The sequence below is a fragment of the Puntigrus tetrazona genome, chromosome 5 (genome assembly GCF_018831695.1).
Source record: "Puntigrus tetrazona isolate hp1 chromosome 5, ASM1883169v1, whole genome shotgun sequence".
Classification (NCBI taxonomy): Eukaryota; Metazoa; Chordata; class Actinopteri; order Cypriniformes; family Cyprinidae; genus Puntigrus; species Puntigrus tetrazona.
In genome coordinates, this window is record NC_056703.1 from 15231445 (window position 1) to 15255964 (window position 24520).

Below are 24520 nucleotides of genomic sequence, written 5' to 3' on the forward strand. Positions count from 1 at the left end.
AGGAGTCTGAGGTTATCTCAGTGTTAGTCATTATATAAGAGCAGGAAACTTCATAACTACCCACATCATGCTGTATTGATGGCCCAGATTTGACCACCAGGCCACCACTAGCACCACAGAAAGAAAGATTTGGAAAGCAGCCACTTTCACCAATACGCATGATTCGCGTCTGCGTATATTTCAGACATCGACCCCCATTAAAACTGTGTGGGAGAAAATGTTAACAGCTAAATTATAACAATAAACCCAAGTGCCGGTCATAGCTAAAATAGCCTGCTCTGACTGTAGGCAATGTGGGGGAGCTGCCTATGTATTTTCCAACAGATGTGCAACATCTCATGAATTTGTACATCTGAAATCGTTTTTTTTTTGGGGTCCCAAGGCAAAGCCACAAGGGCTTATTTTCCCTGAACACATCTATTTAACTTAGCACACAACCTGGAGGGAGTAATTCAAATTTGTTGAGGGAATGTGGGTTCATTTCAGCTTTTGGCTCATTACCATCAGGTTGTTGTGCTTCCTCCAAACTTTGTCAAAGTGTGCATTAATGAATCTCAAAGGGAAGCAAGTCAGCAATTTCTTCAACACATTGCGGTCTAAAACAGAGTTTGAGGGGCAATATGCATGTACGGTATCCGAGAGAGCTACAATTAATAGGCTTCTGATACCTAATGGTCATTAATGTATATATGGCAGCGTGACTGGGTACGTTCTGTACACCCATGTGATGGTGTCACAGTGTCTTTGAAGATTAATGAGTATCGTGGAGGGCACTCAAGACTCCCTGATTCTCGCATATGCATGAGATGCTGATTGAGTAGTGTCACCACGGCACCTACGGTTGCCACGGCAGCAAATCGAAACCTTTGCAAATGAAAGCTGTTTACCTTTGTGCGGCTCCTCCCTCCTCCACGTGGGCCACGATGATACCGTGAGGAGAGCGCTTGGACCCTCGCCCGCCCGTGATCTGGATACCCAGCCCGTCCTGACCCTTCACCATGTGCATCTTCCAGATCCGGCTGCCCTCACGGGGCTGCAGAGAAGAGGGAGATATTTATCCTCGTGGTGGAACAATCAGGAAAGTTCTTCATTATATAACACTAAATAAACTGCAAGTCCTGCAGCAGCTGTTCTGTGGTTTTATCTTACATCACAGCTCCCATTTTGTGCTGCATTTCTAGAAAAACTACATCATCCCTGAAGATTCAACTTATTAGGAAACATTACTGTTCGTAAAACTTCTGAATATTTATAGCTTTTTACCTGCAGAACTGACCTGATATAAAGAAAAACAATACAAAACATGGATAATATAACTCTTTTTTTTAATAAGACTGACTTCCTCCTTTGGAGAGTACATAAATCAAAAGAAGGGAAAATTTAGAAGAACCTGTTTCTGACAGATTCAACAGCCACTTCTATCGCTGTCTGAGCTGGACGGACATCATTCATTAACGCCCTTGTCCTTTGATAAAAGATTATATTTGGTCTCAAATATATCTACTCTGAATGAATAATAGCAATAATATCTACTATTTTGAATGAATAACTGACAGCTTCACAATGAGGTTAAATGAACGTAATCTTGTTTCTCATCTCCAGCTGTAGGCAAAACAGACATCTTCCTAACTGAACTTCATATATTTAATAAGCCTATAACACGTCATGACATAATCTTTTTAAGTCAGTCTTTAAAATGTAAAAATGACAATGTAAAAGCGACTTAAAAAGAATATTTCAAATAAGAAGATAACTAGACATGTTAAATTATGCTACTAGATTTGAGAAACCAGAAAGAAATTAATTATGCAAACATGCTGAATCCATGAGGATATTGCCGTCATCCTCTGTAAACTGATTTTGGTTGCATTGCAGGACTACTGTAGCAGTTTTACTCGAAAAGCAGCGTTCAGACGCATGAATTCATTTCAGCTGCAGAGCCATTTATAGCTATTGTGCCTGACATCAAAGCTTTTCTAACAGTAACACTAACACAGAAGCCCATGAATTTAAAAAAAAAAAAAAAAAACATTTCAAAGCGGTGTCATGACATTAGCCTAAAAATATATTTTAATCAATATTCTGACAATTATTCCCTTAGCATACTAATTTGATCTCGCATAACCTTTCATATGGTTAATTCTGTCATCAGTTAACATTTAGTCTTTTAAAGCCTAAACATACTGGAACACAAATAAACACTGGCAATATGTTACATAAAGATAAAAAAAGTCTTTTTTTTACAGACTTGCTAAAATGACTATTTTTACGTATTAGCAAAATGTTACAAGATCCGCTTTTTGTTTTGGTTTTTTTAAATGCTTAATTTAGTAAGAATGCATTAATTTGATCAAACGTAATGTTTTTGACAATGTCTTTGCTATCTACTACAGAGCTTTTAACATTTTGATAATTCAAAAAAAATCACAGAAAAGGGTAGCAAGGTTTCCACAAGCATTAAGCAGCATGAACGTAATTACCTATGCAACGCTATGTAAGCACCACATCAGCATATTGGAATGATTCCTGAAATATCATGTGACAAAAACTATACCTGCTCAGCCTTGTAATCATAGGCATAACACAAATGAATTATTTCGAATTGTAATAATATTTCACAAAATTATTGGTTTATTTTCACATCTAATAAATGAAGCCTTGGTGAGCATAAAAGAATAAAATAAATAAATAGCTTATTGATCACAAACTATTGAATGGTATATATCTGACTATACAGTCTAGATAAAGGGTGCTTGAGGTTTCTGTGTAACCTGCTTAGAAGAGCTCATTATTTTTGCAATTCCGCTTGGTGCCTCTTGCGGCACAGAAACACACTTTACCTTTATCATTCCTTCCCACCATGACAGTTGAGTTAGCACACACCTCAAAACTACAAACATGCTGCTACTTGTCCATGTTTCCTTTGAAATTAGTCTCGAAGAGGGGCATGTTCTCAAGGAAAGCCTGTCGGCACGGTGAATCACCGACACGAGATATCTGACTTGGATGATCTGCTGCCTCTCTTCTCACGTTCTCACGCTTGCACATCCTCCCACTGACATGTTCCTACCCTACGCTTGCACAGACACATTAACGCTACTAATTACTTGCATGCTAATCTCTGTAGGACTAATAGAAAATGTATTTTATTACATCATTTTATTGTATATAAAGGAGAGAGTAAATCATTAATGTTAGAAATAGATCATCTTTTCTGTCATCGTGAAGTCATAGCTGATTAGTCATCGGTGTGTTCTTAAAACATTATTAAGGTAAATAAATACACAATGAATTGTTCTTTTGTATCGCGGTTGGTGAGATACAACATAATGGAGACCATACAGATTCTTGTTAAGATATTACATTGCTTCAAGGTTATATGACTAATTTCAGTGGCTCAACAAGACAATGTTGATTTTAAAATAATTTAGTAAAAATGCCAATATCTGACAGACTTTCAATAATTTAGATAATGCACTAAAATTAGTGAAAACAATTTTTTTTCTTTAAAATACTATTTTCCTTTGTGTAACTTAATGTAGTCAAGCTGATTCGGTCATAAAATAATATTTTTTACTTTAATAACAGATGCACAGATATTTAAAATTTAGCAAATACAAATTAATGGACAAGGAATACGGTTCTTTAAAAAAAAAATCAATCAGCATGAATTTATGATGAAATTTGATAACGATTACATTTAATTTTAGGATAAGACTACATTTTTTTTATTAAATAGTTTTTTATTAATTATTTATTACATTTAATAGCAGGAATTTGCTAAATAAAATGTCAAATAAATGGTACCAATATATTGTGGGGTTTTTTTTTGCGAGACAGAGACATTTTAGATCAGTTTGACATACTAATATAGAATATATTGTGCATCCTTATTAAAAATATAACCCATCTCAAGCCTTCAAAGAACATGTACTTACTAACTCCGTGTGGAAAACCTTTTTTTTTTACATTTTATTTTAAACACTAGTTAAGGATACAGTTATAAAATGAAGCATATGGATTCAGTCTGCCTTCCTCTCATGTGGCTTTGTGAAAATGGCTTGTTGCAGAATCTCATGGAAGCCGCACCTTGTTGGTCTTCAAAAATTCTGTGTGATTGTTTAAAATCAGACCCATGTAGCTTTTTGGGATGACCCCTCCAAGCAGTTCTTTCAACCACCGACACATGGATACATCTAGAAGAACCCTTATGGTTATTTTGAGTGAGCCACTCGGTTTAATGTCACAAGGCTTACATGCTCCAAGGAACACTAGCGGTCCCAATGGAGAATCAAATGGGAAACATCTGTAGTAAGCCACACTGTGGGGTCCAAACTTCTAATTAGACGATGAGCATCAACCAACCACTCATTCAACCTCAAAGCAAAGTTAACGGCATATTGCGCAAACGTTCAAATATGTGCACTTAAAGGGCGTTTCCAAGTGCCCTCTTTTCTGTTTGTTTGCTTAGATTTTTTTTTTCCCGTAGAGACATTTTAGGCCATAATTTGTGCAACTACTCCCCAGACACAATCATTTTGGCATTCTAATATAGAATATATCAATATGTGCTTTCGAATTTTGCTTATTTTAATATGCATTTAATGAACATTTCATTTTCTCACTGTTCTATTTCTTACCTGACCGGAAGGTTCACTGCTTATCGACTCAGTTTTGTAACTTTCGGACAGGCGTGAGTGGGACCGGCTGGGTAGGGTGGCAGTGCTTCCCACCTTCATGTGATTGGACATCAGCACTGAGGAGCCAACGACTGGTCTCTCATCGGTCGGTGTGTCCTGAGGGGTGCTGCTCTCTGGGGACGTGACCTCTGCTTCCATGGAGCTGTAGCCATTCTCATGCTCAAAGTCCCGGCTATCTTTACTGTCTTTGCTGTCGCGAGTGAATGAGGAACGGGAAATGACGCCAAATTTGCGAGTTCGTTTGCCGTTCTGTCCATTCTGTGTGGGGCTGCCTGCAAGCTCGGAGGAGACATTGCGCCGGTGCTCATTAGAGACGTCCACGGAGTTGCCCCCGCTGCCATTGCATGGAGGGAGAGGAGCTTTGCGTTTAATTCTTCGCAACATGATCAGGTAGATGCAGCCTCCATTCCAGCACTGGTCCGCCAAGTAACTGAAGAAAAAAAAACAATTATCCAACTGAATATCCAAATAATGTCTCCTTGAAAACTGAGGATTACAGAGTTGTCCATCAAAGTGCATCCACAGAAGTAAACTAAATGACAAATTTTGATATTTACTGTAGCTCTGCTTTATACATTCTAAAGAGTTTATGAGAGAGGTGCTGGGGTTCTGTTAAACCAGCTATTTTCATGCAGTCCACAAAACCAATTCAAATTCTTGTTTATACATCTGATCTGGTCCTTGAGTTCAATGATCTGGTTACAATGACCCACTGGAAGATTAATAGCATAATTTTTGTTCTGTTTCTCAGACAAGGCTATTGTATGACTTAAAAAGACATAGTATATAACAAACGTCACTTGGTCTACTTTCATGACATATTTTTGGTGCTTTATTATCAAAACAGGAGATTTATTTACTTATTTTTAAAAAAATCAGCAACACAAACTGTTAATAATAATAAATCTTTCTTGACAATCTAAAAGATTGTGTGACATCGAAGCATGAGGTAATGGCTATAAATTACATTTTAAAATACATTAAATTTATATTCATATTTTACAACGTTACTGTTTTTATTGTTTTTTTCGTCTTTGTGATCAAATAAATACAGCCTCGGTGAGACTTCTTCCAAAAGCATTAAAACTTTGCCCAACCTTTTTTTAACTACATTGTATATTGCACCTTTTTCTGTTTTATGGAGGAACATACAATAAAACTATACAAGAACAATGCGAATGACAAAATGTTCCTTTTGTGTGAACTACGCTTGATAATTCAGAGAGCAAACAAAGGAGTTTCTAAATCTGTCATGATTATCTTGGATTTTTAAAATAGGGAAGGGCAGTGATACGGAAAAAAGTGCGGAGCATGTTTTACACCATGTCTAGACAAGTGCAAAGACAGAGTCATGACAGAAACTGATATACCGATATAGTGATATATGGCACCTCAGGGACATGTCCTAGGACACTCAGACAGTGTAACTTAGAAGTTTAACTGCTAGCAGCAAGAAAACACTTTCACAGGCTTATCTTATGTGATCGCCATTTCAGCTCTTCTCTCATGTGATTCTCATAAAGACTGACATATTTAGCTGTATACTGAACAGCTGGGCTGAGACCTGAAACATTATTATACATTAACAAGTTAAAATGATCAAAGTTAATCATTTGTGCTGCTTGTTTAGCAAAGTTTGGTTTTAATGGTGCCATATAAAAGGTGACCTCAAAGCACGAAGCATGAAGGATTTATGTATCTAAATCAGTGGTTCCCAACCGGTGTGCCGCGGCACTAAGGGGTGCCGTGAGATCTTTTGAGGGTGCCGCCAAAATTTCAACAAAATTTTTTTATTATGGCAGAATCAGTGTAAACAGTATTCTCATATCATCTAGGACTAGGTATAAGGTGTTGTTGCATGCAAACTCTCGAAATGAAACAAATAAATAAATAATAATAAAAAAGCTACGGAGATTTTAAATATATATTTCCTTATAAGGGTGCGGGAACTTTTGAAAGGCTTTCCAAGGGTGCCTCAAACAAGAAAAGGTTGGGAACCACTGATCTAAATGCTTGATCACATCCACAGATCCTTAAAGTAACATTTAGTCGTAACATTGTCATTCTCGCGTCATTCCAAACTTATATGACACACAAGAAGATATCTGTGAAATGCCTTAGTGTTTTTGTCCATACAATGGAAATATTTTGTGTTCCACAGAAGAAAGTACAAGCTTGAAATCTCACTGCAATGAAGAAATAATAAAAGATCTTAATATTTCGGTTAAAATCCTTTTAAAGCAGACTAAACAGAGTCAGAGACAAACTGCTGAACAACTATCCAGCCTATATATATTAAGTCAAAAGATCACACACCTTGAGTTCAACTGATGTCAGGGTCCCAGGGTCAAATATGATGGAAACACTACATCCAGTGCTACGACCAGATCTAATTAACTGTGGCTGAATGATTTGTTTCCCTAGTTTTCCAAGCTTTCAGCAGTACAATAGAATGGGGGAGTGGACTTTCTATGACAATGACTAGCCATACTGTCAGTGCAAAACAAAGCATTTGCTTACATCCCCTAAACAGCGAGCCAGACAATGGAGGAGATGAAAGAATGAAAGAGAGTCTAGGTGTTTTGGAGAGAAAGAGCGTGATTAAATGTGTCATGAATGGAGTATCATAAGTACATGCTAATGTTTTCAGTTAGGTCATTAAAAGAAGTTCTCAAAACACTTTCTTCACAGAGACACAGAGCAATTACAAAATAAGTCTAATGACACAGCCTTTGCTTGCTGACATCTTTACAGTGCATCCAGTTTTATCAGTGTATATCTATTAGTCGCCTCTTAATGTATGTTTCAAACATAGTATATGAATTCATCCTCAAAATTAGCAATGAGCTGTTTTTAAATAAACGACATGCATGATAGCTTCAGGTCTGATCCTCTCTGGAGATGAGGATCAATGGGGTATGCAAATGCAGTCATATTAGATCTCCTGGAACTAAAACATGCAAGGACTGAAAATACTGGCAAGTTAAAAATACAACAAAGTGAGGAATGTTCAGGAAATGTCGATGAAGATCAAAATTCCCTGAAGAAGAAGAAGGCAGCAGTTTTATGCAGTTTCTGACAGTATGCTTGCTTGGATGTTTCAGGTATTTTCAGGTTAAAAAAAAAACAAAAAAAAACAGCACACATCTCTAATATTTGTTGGTTTGACACACTGTCTGAAGCTTTAAAGCTGCTGCGGTCTCGTTTTCGTTCAATGGACTTCGGGCTTCTAGAGTTCCTTTATTGTGGTGTTTCTTTCCCTCTGTCATCTAGCTGATAATGAAAAGTGTCTGACCCACTTCTGTCGCGATTCTGTTTTCCATGAGTTTCCCTTTTTGATAAGAATAACGTTTGTAATGTTGTGGGACTCGAGACAAAAAAATCATCCCACATGAAAATCAATGGAAAAAGTAGAAAACATCTCAACATAACTCAACCGAATCTATCTTGGCACAAATCTGCCACATGTAAAATCCAAATCTGCTTTCCTGGATTCTGATGACAGTCCTAATCTCAAGGCAGACTGGAAAAGTTACACTACATTCCAAATGATTCAGATAGATGACACTTTGTCTGGCTCAGATGCATAAAAACCTTATTGCATGCTGCAACACTATCATCTTACTTGTAGCCCTTAAAACCTTCACAATGCTACAGATGACGAAACATATATCACAAGTGGACAATTGGTGTGCATGTCCCAACAACTGCACCCTGTGTACCTGCAATTACACTGTGCCAAAACAGACACAACAAGGTGAAAATATTTGAGCATGTTTTTTTTTTTTTAGAAAATTAGAAGTTGCTATTAAACAGAACATAACGTCAGTAACTGCTTTAAAAAAGATAAAATGTTGGGCAGGGACATTTCTTTCCATCGGTTTCTGAATGTGAGTGATGCACTCGAAAATGGAGGCTGATTGTGGAGGAACAAAGAAAAATTAAATCTCAGAAGGTGTGAGATTTTACAGGTGTGAGATGCAGAGGAGATATTTTCAGTGAATAACAAATAAAATTTTGGCTACTGTATTCGTTCTGAAGCCATATAGTCTACATTTGAGCCTTTAATGGTGCTTGTTCATCATTTTTAAATTGGACTCTTATTCTACAGAAAGTAAATTTAAAAAATTCTGAGTTTGTGTTCCACAGAAGAATGTTAAGAGGGTTTGGAACAACATGAGGGTAAATAATGACAATTTTAATACTAGAGTGAACTGCCTCTTTAATAAAAGGGCAGGAGCGTCTCAAGTCTGCAGTGAATGAGTGTGCAGCTCCAAACGTGATTTATGTACATGATGTCATGATGTAAGTTCAGTCCGTGTCATTACTTACTTTTGCTAGACCATTTAACTCAAGCTTTGCCAACCCACACATGCTGGATCATAAGCAGAGGGCAACATAAACATTACATTACCACACAATAAAGTGATATAACAAGACACTGTAATGGTGCTCATCAACCTCATATCAATCAAAAGCCATAAACTCCTTTCATTTAGGCCACTGATCAAACATTCAGCCAACTACCATATGCGTCTCAGAAGCAGAATGATGGATGAAAACCACAGCGCAAAATGCAGGGGATGAAAAAAGTATATCAGTGAAGGTACTGAAGGAAAAAAAAGGAACGTGGATGAAGTAGAATGGTTAAGAAAAAAAAAAAGGTTTCTCAGCAGGTGTGTGCCATGCACTGATGGAGAGCTTTCAAGCGATCGCCCATATCAGTGTTCCTCCAAAGTAGACACATGCTCATTATTACGCTCAAGAGAAACAACCGAAGTGAAAAATGAGATAAAAACCTGCTCTTCTGAAGACCTGTCATGCAAATCAGCGTCTGATAAAGACCAAACAAACAAAAAAAACAAAACAAAACAAGCCATGATCTCAACTCTGGCACACAGACAAGGAATTTAAGCTGCTGTAAAAGCTAATGGGTCTCAGAGAAGCCCAGCAACAGGCTTGCATTCTATTGCCTCTCTCAGACTAAACCACAGCTGCAGTAGGGAAATCCATCTATTCCAGCCAAGCATAATTTAAGCAGAACGGTGACCAACACGGACTGGTCTTGGAAGTCCTCAAAGTCTCTCTGAGCTACGCAGAGTGATTTGTAGTTGTCGAGCGGAGGACGCCACAGACCTTTCCCATACATTGTTGGCTAAATAACAGAGAATTACGTCTTCCTTCAAAAGCACTATGTTTGCTTTTCTGCAATCTTGGATTTGGCAGATGTCTCAAAGTGGCGCCTACGTGTGAATCGCATCGAAGGTGCAGACGTCAAGTTGGGAAGACGCCCATTTATATCCACTGCTGAAACCTCCTGAAAAGTCTTTTCCCATGGCTTTGAGCCAAGCGACTGCAGATGTGCATAAAATTGTGCACCTGGATATCATATGTTGCAACGAATCCTGCATACTCGCAAGAATAAACTGACACTGTGACAGGCCAAGTAAGGAAATCCCATTTCTTGGGTTAGATTTAGATACTTTTCCACCTTATTTGCCATAACCATAACGACTGACACGGAAATACCATTGAGGGTCAGGCACAAGATATTTTGTCATATTATGACATTGGATTACGGGGGGCAAGAAGGGAATGAAAAGGACCTGATCGTGGTCATCATCAGGACAGGAGTAAAGCAATGGCTCAATGACAGGATAATGCTTTCAGTCTTTAAACAGATGCACTTTAGAATTCCAGCCAAATGGGGTGAATTCCATCAGTCTGGTGGAGGGAAGAAAGAAGAAAATTGTTCTACCACTTCACGCCCACAGTCTAGTGTTCGTTATGATTTGTGTAATGAAACTGGAAGATGCGATATGGCAATAAAATAAATGGATTGGTGGCCACATAAAAGAAAAGAAGAGTCAAGATAGGAGCCAGTTTATATAAAGGGATTCTGGTTTATGGACATCTGATATCAATGATTATTATGAAATATTATATAAGCACTTCTATCCAGATGCTGCTTCAGCTCCACATTTTCATGTGTTTAAAGGTCTTGCTCAGACTTCTAGCAAAAACTCAGGTTTTGGTAGTTCTGTGTCCAAGCTGAGATCTATATAATGATCCAAAACTCTTTTGAAATAGAAACTTTTCACAGACCACTGCTCTGTGCAAAAGACACATCAAAAACAATCAGAAAGGTCTGACTCAGCACATACTCAAAACCAAAACACTGACATTTCTTCAAATGCATCCATCTAACTGCATTAGTGGTTTTCGGCTGGTTTTGCTTCAGGATCCAGATATCACATTGAATGTTTTGACCATCACAACAAACCGTCAGGTCATGTGATTAACTTGAATGGAACAACATGTGAATGAGCAGTCACATTAACAACAAGCACTTGAAAAACAGGATTAAGATTAAGCTCAGTGCCTTAAAATTACTGCAAGAAACATACGTCACAATAAGCTAATGATATATAAAAAAAACGATTAGATTAACAAACAACCATATTCCAAAAGCTTATTTGTGAAGACATGAGCAAGATCATTTGATTCTTGTAATGAACTTGTATTGCCCTTAAATTATTTTAAAAGTTAAATCACTCTTAAAAATGCCAAAATATATTATATAAACCAAACAGTAAAAACAAAAGTTTAAAAAGGAAAGCATATTTTTGTGACATTTGCCCGAAAAGTCTTGCTAGCACAGTAATTTAGCAGTCACTGTAAAAAACTGCAATGGTTAAATGCAACAGTGTTTGATGGACCACAGTAGAGCATGAACGTTTTACGTAAACTGAATTTCAAGTGCGTTGATATAAAAAAAAAATCCACCAAATATCAAATAGATTCATGTCATTCACAAACAGTGCCTGTATGAATTTAGCTTAGACAGGGTAAACCAATCTTCTTACACATGACCCCAAAATTTCTAACATTCACACTAATCTTTTAAATAGCCTACTGTGTGAAATTCTTTCCCTCTTGCTTCATCCGGGACAAAAAAAAAAGAGCCAATACTGGCCAGAAAATTAAGCAAATCACATTCTCTCTGGGCTGTTTAGCTAATGATGTGAATTTCTGATGGAAAAACACGGAAATAGAAACTGACAGTGAAGGGTTAATAAACAATATAATCCAAGCTAAACTCTCTAAAATATGCACCATAAATTCTCATGATTCCCCCAAAAGGGCAAATCAAACAAGTTCCTTTCCTCACAAGCAGTTCAGGGTCCAGCCACAGATATTTGCACTTCTATTTTCATTAACCGCAAGACACTGGAAACAGCTATGCTTTTTAGGGTATGTAATATTTCTAAAGGAAATCCTATAAAATAATTACTAGGGAGGTGCTAAACTGGCACTCAGTATTGGTATACTGCCGTTCTTCTCTGGGTGAGTTATTGCAACGTCAATATTGCGTGTACTATTCTGTGTTATTCTTAAACTCCATAAAAACACAAACTCTGCATTAGGTCAGTCAGGCTGGTATCAGGATTGGACTGATTCTACAAAAATGGTTATCGGTGCATCCCGAATGATTACCAAGGTATCCTGATTTGAGCATCCACCTGTTGCTGTCATATTTTATGCTTCTACACTAAAATAACTCAAGATTCCTGATTTAATTTTAAACTGTTTAATCCTCCCAAGCTACAAAAGGAGAGAAGACTGCTGCCATACACACGTACTGTAGTAAAGACATTCCTCAGTTTGGTGGAGAGCTAAAGGAATAACCTCAGTCAGCAATCTCCCCATGAACAAGTCTGCGGAGGGGAAATAGAGCCCACCACAAGTGGCTCTGTATTTGAATGCTCTCAGATGGAGAGACAGATGTCAGCTTCTCATTTCTTCTATGCGTGCAGTTCTTCTTGTATAATGCGTAATTGAGAGTTTGTGATTCAGGTTGTTGGGACACTGGTTTTCAAAATAGTTTACTATACTTGTAGCTCCGAATATTGATTATTTAAAATAGGAAATCCAGTTTTCAATGGTGATCTGTTATCAAACTGACGAATCATCATTATGTAAGATCAGACTATTGTCAAACTTCTTCAACAGCCCATAAAAACACATACGTATACTATCATTGAAAGTTTGAGGTCAGTAAGATTTTTAATAGATGTTATTGGAAAAAAAATCTTACTTTTGAACAGTAGTGCATACAAAATAATGAAATAAAGAACCACATCCCCTGACTCAGATTATCATATAGAGACATATGGTCATCCATCTTTAAACTATGATTGTGGAAGGCAAAACACAAATGGTTTGTTTAGGACAGTCAAACCACCCAAACATGACCCATTGCTTTAAATAGATCTTAGCCACCACAAAACATGTTCCAATTGGTTGCTCAAATCTATTATTCCCTTTGGGGCTCAAAGGAATTCAGGGATACACTCATCGCCAAATCCTGACAGTGTGTTCAGTATGGGGATTCTGACTTTCAAAGCAGTGCGAATATAATTCATACAGAACATCAACAAAGAAGAAAAAAAAAAAAAGTGTTGGATTATTCTCCAGAATATAGCATGCACAACCCCATTCCCCTCTGTAAACATTACTCAAGACTCGGGATGTAGAATTGCAGCAGTGCATTTTGAGGAGAGAATATTCAGTGCAGCAAGTTGGCCAAAGCACTTTTTGTTCATTCATAAATTTGAGCCTGTCAAATGAGTTTCAGAAAGCAGTTTAAGACACGCGAGGACATAGAGTATCCCTCTTTGTGTGCTGCTGGGGAGCTTATGTGACTCAGAGATAAGTAGATTTATAGTCTCTATTTACACAGTGCTTCCCCAGAAAACTAGAACACTTCCATTCACAAAGCTGATGGACTCCTTTTGATTTCATCCACTAAGAGTTAAGATCACAAGGCGACACGAAGATAATAGCAGATACTTAGAATCTTGGAAAAAAAATAACAGATTAGGAAACACGTTAAATACAAATCAGTGCCATTTTATGGGGGAAAAAAATTCAAAACAGAACTGTTTAATTATCTATTATTCTTGCCAATAATGAGCAATATGATTTAGTATGTGAACAAATGCTATTGACATAGATTCAACCAGATTCAATGGGTAGAGATAAAGAGAGATAAGTATACTTATGTTTAACCTACATATGCATTTCCTCAACAAACATACTGTCAGACCAGGGATTGCCAGTTACGTGACAAAATAAGAAGCACAATTTTTTTTTTTTTTTATTAAAACTGACCCCTTACATATCATTGACAGTCTGATACCTATTAGCCTATGCAACACATGAATATAATCTGTAAGATTTTTATTTCTTAGTACTCCAAAACGAAAGCTTCACTTAAGCAATATACACAGCTTACAACATTTAAGTAGCTTAATAGGCATAGCCTAAAAAAGGAATAATAGCAATTTTATGTTTTGTACCTGAAACGATCACTTGCACCCCTTCGTCGTCATCATCATCATCATCATTTCATCATTAAGGTCAGTTCCCGACAGCAAGCACGCGCCGAGCTCCCGTGAGTTCAATAATTATTGCAATCATCCGTATAAAGTCCCTGAGCGACTTCGCTGTATATTCATGAAAATGTTTCGAACAGCTCCAGCGACTCGCGCCTTTCATGTGATCTACTCAGCGCTTGATTAAAGTCCATGGCTGCTCTTTTTCACAGGACAGCCTGTCGTAGACACGGACAGTGTCCGGGGCTCAGCCTCCGGGGTTGTCAATCGAAAACGCGTCTCGGTTCGGCGCTCGCAAACTTTGCACGCGCGTCTGGGATCCATTATACACCATCCAGCGCCTCGTACTTCAGCGGCTGAGAGATTACTGGGATCGCCCCGCCCCCTCCTCGAACTCCCAATTGAAGAGAGACGCTCACAGTCAATCTCGGGTACACTGTCACAAGAAGAAAACACCGTGGCGGTGTTTCATATTCTAGTCAGCTGCCTACTTAGGCAACATTTGAATGGCGCAATGATTAGGAATGTCTTTTAGGGTTTCGACTTCTGTATGGGTTCCATTAAATACTTTTTTAGTTGAAAATGTTTGAGGTAATTCAAACAGCGGTCGCCAAATAATGATATTTATACGTTAATATTTATTACTAAACTAAATAGCCTTATATCACGAGCATAAAGTTCAACATAACACGTTTAATCAGAGAATAACGTTCAAATCAATAACCTTTTCGCATAAGTATAACACTCTGAATAATTCACAAGTGTTAGTGAATCACAAAGAGAACCGGCTCACAAGAGTCTTTCTTTAGGGAATCGGACTCGTCTAACTGTTGATTCGGTAGTGAGGATTATTGCAGGAAACTCTGGCCTTGTCCAAATACCCACACTTGCGGTCTTTGCACTTGACCACTTGTCTACTTACATGATGTATTTCATACACCTGGCACACACTTCATCTCATGTCTGTGCAATGCTGTTTAGTTTCTAATACAGAAAGTTATTAAACAAAGACTGTCTCGCTGCTATATGATAACCTATACTGAAACGTGGAATGAAATGAATACTTTAAACATCTTTTCGTCTGGTCTGGTGACAGATTTGACCGACTTTGAGCAGTGTCAGTCATTCTAAAGGAGGTGAGCAGGTTTACCTGAAGCTACTTCATGATTAAGTCTCTAGTTCTGATCATGCATTCAGACAGATTTGGAAAAGCAACCTCATTTTACTGTCCTCCCTCCTGGCGGGATCAAAATATTCCAACAAAACAGATGGAAAAATCAGTTCATTTACTGCTGAGGGAAAAAGGTGTCTACACCGGGTTATGAATAAATCAAATAAATGAATAAATGTCGTAAATCGTAACGGACTGCACCTGAGCCTGCACTGGTTGGGCGTTTCCTCCTGAAGCCTGTTTTCATTATAAAAGACATCCGGTCGCGGCAGCAGTCTGGCACACATTCTTTACATAGCTCTGAGGGGTTTGTGGAGAAATCCCAAAGACAGTAGCATCATTCACAGCGCTCTATAGCCTTCCAGAATATTCAGAGACTGAATCTATCTTTTGCTGTTGCTGCTCTTTATCTAGAACATGCAGAAATACGGGAATAGTTTTTTATCTCTAACAGTCATGCACATACAAAAAGTCCAAAATATAGTTCCTGCATAGTGCTCAAATTTATTTAAAACATTAAAAACGGACTTTTATTTCCACAGAGATGAGGAAAAAATAACCGTAAAACACAAAGCTATGGCTGGCATATGGTTCAAATCAATGATTTATATAATGATCTACTAAACGATTTCACACTACAGAGATCTGCTGACATGCTGATATAAATAACAGCAGACTTTAAACACAGTTTAGTTTAGTGCAAGTAAAAGGTCTGGAATAACTAGAAAGTTTTGTCCTACTGCCCTCTAGTGGACAACAACTGTACAGTCACTGTCTCGAGAAATCACGCCTCAGAATCACTACATGTTAAACTGAAATAAAAAATAAGGGCTTCAAATAAAAAATAATGCATGAACATTAAGCTGAAACCTTGTGTTATAGCATCTTAAATAGGACATGCGTGAATCACTTATACATTCACTTGCTTTCAATTCAATTTCGTAATTTCAGACTGAGCCAAGATATTTAAACGGTAGAAAAGCGCCGCTTTCCACGAAACAAGCCACAAAGTGCATGACTGAAAATCACAGAGCCAGACACGGTGGAATGTCATTTGAGGGGCTTCAAACTGGTATGTTCCACAAACCAGACAGTATTACCTGAATATCCGGATTGCACAGAGCTAATCCTCAGGCCCATCTGTGACCACTGAAATCTGGGGGCTCCGTGGCAGACAAATGATTTGGACATTCATTCTTCTATTGAAGCAAGTGCATTTAGGAATATGAGACAGATGAACATGATATTTGAGTAATATCATCTGCCATCTCAAGATCTCTTTAACAATTGTGCACTGTATTATTTTAACAGAACAATATAATAAAAAGCTAGTTAAAACTAAAGTTAGCCTACTTTATCATAGGCTGAACTCAGCACATAATGTGCAGGTTTACTGTAAAATACTGTCACAGTTTTGTTTTTTTTATATTTAAACTGTTTTGTATCTTCTTCTTTTATAAGTTATGTTTTTGTGTTGCAATTTATGTTGAATAATTAACGTTTCTTGCACTATTGTGGTGTAACGTGTCTTACCCTGATGGTGTTTTACAAATATTGGTCAAATTTTGTCAATTTTGACGAACTCTGATTCATCATGTGGCTTTTTTTTATGCCACAAATGTTATGATGGTGGCTATAAGCAATAATTAAAAGGCCAATCGTAGTAAACGTAGTCATTTTATGCTGCAAATAATACACGCACACGCTTATGAAATATTATGGCATTTTCTAATATTGGTTTCCTATTTTAATACACTTTCAAATGTATTTCTATGATACAGTGTTATATTTTCATTAGCCATTACTCCAGTCATCATGATCATCAGAAATCAATCTAATATGCTCATTTATTATCGGCGTTGCAGTGTTGTGCTGCTTAATATTTTTTGCAACCTGTAATACTTTTTCTTTGATGGATAAAAAGTTAAAAAAGAATACCATTTATTAAAAATATGAGCATGAGATGCTAAAAAAAAAAATCGAATTCAAATGTATGGCTAAATTCTTATCCTTAGTTATTTTAAACGGTTCTAATGGATATTTTATTCACGCACTCACAATCTTGGAAGTACCTCTGGTCATAATTGACAAACAACTGAGAACAAAACATTTGATCTGATGATTACAAGCTATTTTTAATCAAGTAACGTTCTTGCACTGTGTGTTTTAACTAGACCACAGTGCCTGATTTGAGAGGCTCGTATCCATTACTGTGGGAACATGGCACCAATCTCTTCGCTAAAAAACCAAAAAGCCAAATCTTTCTTTTGCCTGTGAGAAAAGTGCAAACTCAGACATAGCTAATGCCAGGGAAAAGATGGCAGTCTTTTTTTCTCATTCATCCAAGCAGCAAGTTAACCAACCACAAAGAGCTGGCCTGCCAATTCAGGACTCTGAGAATCAATTCAAAGCAAACACAGACTAAAACGCTTTGATCTTTATACTGACAGCAACTAGGCAGGCTTATGAACTCGAATGCATAATGTTTCATTGTGGTTTTGATAGGACAGATGGATAGTCTAATACAGTTAATCACTTTGACGCAGTATATGTCTGTAAAAACAGTCGTGGAGGGAAAATGTTCATTCTGTGCAATCCTTTATTTCTTCACACCTCAGTGCTATAGCCTCCCAGATTCTTGTGGCTTCTGGATCACTAAATCTCTGGGGAAATCAGTTAAGTGAATGTATAGAGCTAATATTAAAACGGATCAGCTGATTTAAGCTTTCAAGATGAACAGCTATCAGCGTATCGTTCCTTGTTTTCTCCGATGCTCTCTCATTGACCACGTGGAGAACACTTTGCATGGGCCGGTTGGAGCAGTGCCACTGAGCTATTTTCCATGCTCCCCACAGACAGATGCTGGGCCAGGCTGTTAAAGGAAAAAAAATACAGCGGGACCAAAATTACAAGAAGACACATTAAACCGACAAGGCCTTTTGCGGTGAGCTGCATTCGTGGGCCCAGAAATTTTGCATTGAAATCATTAACATGAAAAGCACTTGATGAAAAATAAAGTTTCCATCATGTGTCTCTTTTTTTTGTGTTTGAAAGCTTCGGTCCGTTGCTTATTGAACCGTGTCCAACCCTTTTCTCTGCACTCACACCAGACCTTCCACTGAAACCGTTCTCTTACAGATTCAGGCCTTATACCTGAGAGAGGGAACAAGAGTAATGCAGTAATGAGCAAACACTGCCCTGAGGCACACTCATAAAACTCCCTTCGACCGATTTTTAACCAAAGGTTTGTGTGAGGAGAGGAAGGAAACAACTAATGCGAGGCTAGACCTGTAGAAACATTGTCTGTGGAGTCTTCAGGAGAGATTCTGAAGCAGATTTCACAAGCATGAAATTCTAAGCTGGCTGATGCTTGATGCTGAAGCCTAGTGGGTACAAATCAGAATCACACTACCATTCACCAATTCAACACCATTCATTGTCCGTCGTTGTAAGAATTGTTTTTTTTTTGGCAAGGATGCATTAAATGGATCAGGCCTGACAATTGAATTGCTAGGCTTTTAAACTTTCCTGAACAAAAATGAAGTGCAGTTTCCAGAAAAATATATAACAATAAATAAATTATTATTGATAATAATAAATGTTAAATGAGACTGGAGAAATGGCGGTTGAAAAGTCAACTTAATATACTTTATATAATAAATTACATTAGACAAGAAAATAAATCAACAGGTTTTTAATTGTAATATTTCTGTTTTACCATAATATTACTATTTTTAACCCATAATTTGAAATTTAGCTCACTTGGTAGATAAAAGTGTACAAATTCTCAGTTTAAAAAATTGTTATCTTCTCTATTCAAAATATGTGGATTTTAAAGTCTCATTTTATTCAAATATAAAAAACATAAAAAACATGCTAACATTTCTGCCATTCTATTTTTTTATTCTCATATATGTATGTTTATCTTATATTACGTGCGGAGTAGTTTGTTTTTTTGTAAGTTTAGCTTTAAAGGTACGGTTCATTCCCATTTTATTTCAAACCTAGAAGAATTTCCTTCTTTTTGCGGAACATAAAAGATTTCATGACCACTGCCTTCCACTGAACAAAAATATGTTCTTCTATATTTCACCGAAGAAAGAAGAGCTTAATAAATGATGACACAATTTAAATTTTTCGACAAACTATCTCCCTCCCTTGAAGTCTAAAAATAAATTTCATCCACATAGGCAGACCAGCTTACATTATTCTTTCCTGCCAGTTTTCAGTAATTAGCAGTAAGTTATCCTGGTCTCAAATCATCCCTGAAGGACATGTTAACAGAACAAAAAACTACAAAGAAGCACATGCATTGATTTGTTTTGCAGGTCTTACGCAGGGTAAGCAGCTTACTAAAAGGAAACCGACTGAGTGAGCTCCCATATCAGAATAACAAGAAGAAATACAGCCGTTGTTTCCCGAGACGTCTTGACATCAACAGCTTTTCTTTAGCTTGAGAAAATGATATGTCTGTGAAGACCAATTCAATTCTTGGTCAAAACCACGTGCCACTCCCAGGAACCTCCTCCCTGTCTGTATCCTGCCGTCCATCCGTACGGGAATCAGTTGTCCCAAAGCAGATTCTGTGTGAACACTGCAAAACTTCCTATCATATATCAATCACACAATGCACTCCTAATTATAGAGCTTAACTTACAGCGACAGATTTGACTCTTACTGACCACAACATTCACGGAACATTCAAAGGAAGCAGTCATCCTGCTTAAATATAGGACTGTATAGGATATGTGACTTCTACTCTAGAAATCTGAATAATATATCGCACTTGATGCTTTATTAGGCAAGTAGTCGCCAAATTAATAAATATATATTAGTTTAACCCGTTAAAAATATTTACACCATTTTTTTTTTCTCAAATCCCTAAAATCTGGTCATAGAGCTTTAAAGGGACAGTTCACCCCAATTTTTTAATTCTTTCATTTACTCACCATACGTTGCTCCATAGCTATGTGACTTACTTTCTTCTGTGAATACACAATATTTACAGAAATAGCCTCAATGGAAGTCAAGGGTCACCAAAACAGTTTGATTACCACCATCCATCAAAATATCTCCTTTTATGTTCGACAAAAGAAAGAAATTCTTATAGCTTTGGAATAACATCAGGGTGTGTAAATGATGCTTAAATCTAATTTTTGGTTGAATTATCTCTTACAATTACCTCTAGCAGGCTCATTTCCTGTTTGTGTTTAAAGTAATATAAAATCTGCATTGCACCATACAGTTGTTTGCATGCACATTTATATCTGTCTGGTCAATGGTGCCAGTGGCTGATTTACAGGAAAACCAAAGCCGTACAAGATTCAATCTTGTACAGAAAACATAATTTAGCTGTAATGTTATTACACTCTCATTCAGAATCAAAAAGGCTTGCAAACTGAATTAGAAGTCTGGAAAATACAAGCAGCAGCTAAAATAGTTACTTTTACAGAGCCAGAGAGTATTTTAAAATAAAGAAAAATGGTCCAAAAACATTCCAACATGTTTTTTAAACTTACTGGCGATACTGGACACAGAAGTACTGGTAGTGTCACACATTTTTCCAAGGTTCTGTTTGCCAAGAAAGGAAAAAGCAAAAAAAAACAAAAAAAAGGCATGGCACTGCAGTATGCTGAATTTCAGAGTGCAGGTCCATCCTTTGTTTTGGTTAGACGCAGACATTTGGCGGTCTCAGTGAAAGCTGAGTGTGTCAGCCGGTCCAGATGGAGGCCAAACACGGACAGACACGAGACTGTCCACACCACTGACACATGCAGCCGTCTGTCAGAGCTGTCAACATGAGGAAACAAACAAGGAAAGACCCGCTGGCCCCGATCCAAGTGCCATGCTCTGGGGCAGAAAACAGTCAACCGCGGGACACATGCTGACACGCTGTACTTGGACACGGGAACACTAACACACAGGAGAATCACCCTGACACTTAAACAAGACACCGCCACCTAGTCAGATGAAATGTGTTTGAACAAAAAGGGTTTTATATACTATACATTTACCCCAACTGATTTTCAAGAATGTTTATTAATTTCACTTACTTTTTTTAAACTTCTTAGAGCAAAAAAAAAATAAAAATGTCTGATGTTTCTTCCTCTGTTTGCAAAACAGTGATATCGTTACTGAGTGTGCCAGACAATTTTGAACATTTTGATGGCTAAAACCATGCTCCCAAACATTTATTTTTTCAGCAAAACCCTTTGACCTACAATATTTTCTTGAAGTATGACCTGAAGTCTAATTTGTGAACAGTTTGACAGATCCCTTTGACAGATGTGATCTCGGTATGGCAATGTACAATGCTGTTCCCATCACCATGTCTTTCACACAAATTCAGAACAGACATCTCATCTGTAGTAAATTTCAGTTACCACCAACAATTATGCCTTTTGTAGACACGTTTATCAATACCTTTACAATGGAAGTGTAGCAGGCTCATTTCCTGTTTGTGTTTACAAATTGATAGAAAATGTTCATATATATAATATAGTGGATATGTCATAAACAACCTTGAGTATTCAATTATTATGTCCAAGCACACTCACATCACATGTTGAAAGAGTGTATGAATGTAGAAAACAGATATTTTTATTAGTTTAATCAACCAAACTAATTGTTTATATATAGGTATAATTGGTTCTGTCATTAACTACTCAACTTAATATTGTTCCAATCAAGTCCTTTGTTCATCTTCAGAACAAAAATTAAAATATATCTGATGAAATCTGAGAGTTTTCTGACCCTATGCAGACCACAACACATCTGACACGTTCAAGGCTGGGTCCTAGCATTAGAATAGTGCATGTGACATCAGTGTTTCAAGCCTAATGCTATGAAGCCATAAGAACACTTTCTGTGCACAAAGAAAATTTTCCGACATGGAAGAAAAAAACTATTCTTGTAGCTTCATACAATTATGGTTGATTCACTGATACCACATAGACTATTTTAACAACGTCCCTAATACCTTACTGGGCTTTGAACGTGTCAGTTGCGTTATTGTCTAAGAAGAGTCAGAGAGCTCTCAGATTTTATCAAAAATATCTTAATTTGTGAAGATGAATGAAGGTCTTACATGGAACAACATGAAGATGAGTGATTAATAACAGAATTTACATTTTTGGGTTAACTGTCTCTTTAAAATCGGGAATATGACATAGGTCACGTCATTATATGGTAAACAAATCCAAACGTCTTACCTGGCTCCGGTGACATCTACCCCAACCATCAACTGTCCGTTCAGTGACAGAAGCTCATCTCGCAGTTTGATATCTCCACAACGGGCCGCTGGGCTGTTCTTTTTCACCTCAGTCACCCAAATGCACCCGACGTCCAAGACAGGGCCTTTATCGCCCTTCCTGCGCCTCCTCCTGACCCCTTTCTTCTTTCCCTCGGGGTCTCCAAAAATGGGAATATTTCCAAAGCTGAGCCCAAACTCCGGTCCATCTTCCTCAGACTTGTTCAAGTAGACCGCCTTCACCTCAGCATCGATTTCCTCTCTGAATTGGCTGCTACTGTACAGAGGACTCTCAACTTCAGCAAAGTTTAGCTGAATATATTCCACAAGCTTGCGGATGGCGGCCTTGCAAACCCCGCCTGTGCTCACCTGAGGCTCACTGCCCTCATCTCTGTCCTTTTCTTGTGCCCAGAGCCAGTTCTCCAGCAGAGGTAGATGGCTCAGGGCATTTTCTTGGGTGATAGGCATCCTAGCTGCTGCTGCTGGGCCTGCCTGGGCCGCCCCTGCATGTTGAGTCAAGGCTCTCCAGTGGTGGCTGCAATCAGACGCATTAAAATGGCTTCACATTCCTTTGGAAATGACACGGTGACCTCACAGACTTCAGATCTAGAGCGCTGCCGTCCATCGATAATACACTTAGACCACAGAGCTCCATGATGTCATCCGCAGAAACAAAAGGAAAGCGCAGAGATTGAGGAAGTAGGGCACGTTTATGCTTTGAGGGGTAACAAGAGAACGTGTGCCATTAGCGGGTCGTCTTGGTGTGTGCCAAATCTGATTTCCAATACCATTAAAGTGGAAAATAGTGGATCACTGGGAGTCGAGATCTATCCTGACTCACAGGCGCCACAGACGTCCACCTAATCAGAAAGAAAATAAATAGAAATGCCATTACAAAGCAAGTCAGCAGGCATGAACTCATGTTAAAGCGCTGCAGTCATGGCTCATTGGCTACTCAACCACAGTATGGACAGGAACTGAAATTGGCGCTAAGTATGACAACAAAGAAAGCTTCCTATATACCAGCCGTTTTATTTGACTGACATAATTCATGAACTGGAAAAGGTTCCAATAATAGCCTTATGGGCCTTTTACAGATGTGTCGTTTGGCTGTTTATACAGACATTCAGTTGAGGCAGAATCAATGAGGTTGAGATTATTTAATGCACGGTGAGCACACAGAAAGGAAAAGCAAACTTCCTTTCAGTCCTTATTCACCTTAAACTCGTGGAATGTAACCTGACAATAAACGTTGAAGCTGCCAGCCAGATGTTGTGATGGTGTAGCTCGAACTCTTGGACTTGCAGACCATATTTCTGGCATATTTAAGTACATGCTGTAGACAAAGACCACAAGCAAATTGCTACTCTGGGGTTTTGCTCAAAATAACATGATTTTGGCCTCTGTGAGCATCATGCAATCTAGCAGGGCTCCCATATGAGATTAAAATCTTTCAACGAGATAATGGAGCATTTACGTGTATATATTTCAACTTTGCATTAATGTCCATTATGAAGGGAAAAAAAAGATTAAACTGTGATAAAAAGATCACTTAGCGCTACTATATAAACAATATAACCAACTGTCAGCTGAAGTCTTACGGATCAGACTAGAAGAGTAAAATGACAGCCAATACCAGAAGACAGAAGTCACCCACCCCTTTCAAGAGTTTAACCTCAATAAGTCATATGTAATTTATAAATGGCAATTCTAAAACATTTCTATCAACAACCAGATGTACAATATGCAATCGTGCCAGTGAAAATATGAGTAACGAAAGCAAAATTACAATATTGCAAATGAAAACATGCTTACAGTAAAGCTTTGTCTTTCCACAAGAATGTGACACAATTATTTGTCCGTTAAAAGATGTCCTAGACTACAACGGTTTCTTACAGTATACTAGATTCCTTAAAAATGAATAATAAAAAAAAAAAAAAAAAAGATCAGCATCTTTCTCCTACCTTTTTACATTTGATGAGATATATTCCTTATACCATTT

General features: G+C 37.7%; 1 protein-coding gene across 3 annotated transcripts in view; it reads right to left on the bottom strand.

Annotated features, from left to right (window-relative positions):
* pdzd2 (PDZ domain containing 2) overlaps positions 1-24520 on the bottom strand; it is a 58995-nt gene that overhangs the window by 25494 nt on the left and 8981 nt on the right. For 2 of the 3 annotated variants that reach the window (XR_006251010.1, XM_043239713.1), the window contains exons 2-4: positions 22481-23378; positions 4641-5130; positions 888-1033 (exon numbers count right to left, since the gene is read on the bottom strand). Coding sequence is in view for 2 of the 3 variants with exons in the window: in XM_043239713.1 (XP_043095648.1) it covers positions 888-1033; positions 4641-5130; positions 22481-22986 (1142 nt within the window). In the remaining variant the exon portion in view is untranslated. Of the gene's footprint in view, positions 1-887; positions 1034-4640; positions 5131-14062; positions 14455-22480; positions 23379-24520 lie in introns of those variants that run through there. The other variant, XM_043239714.1, reaches the window with a different exon arrangement.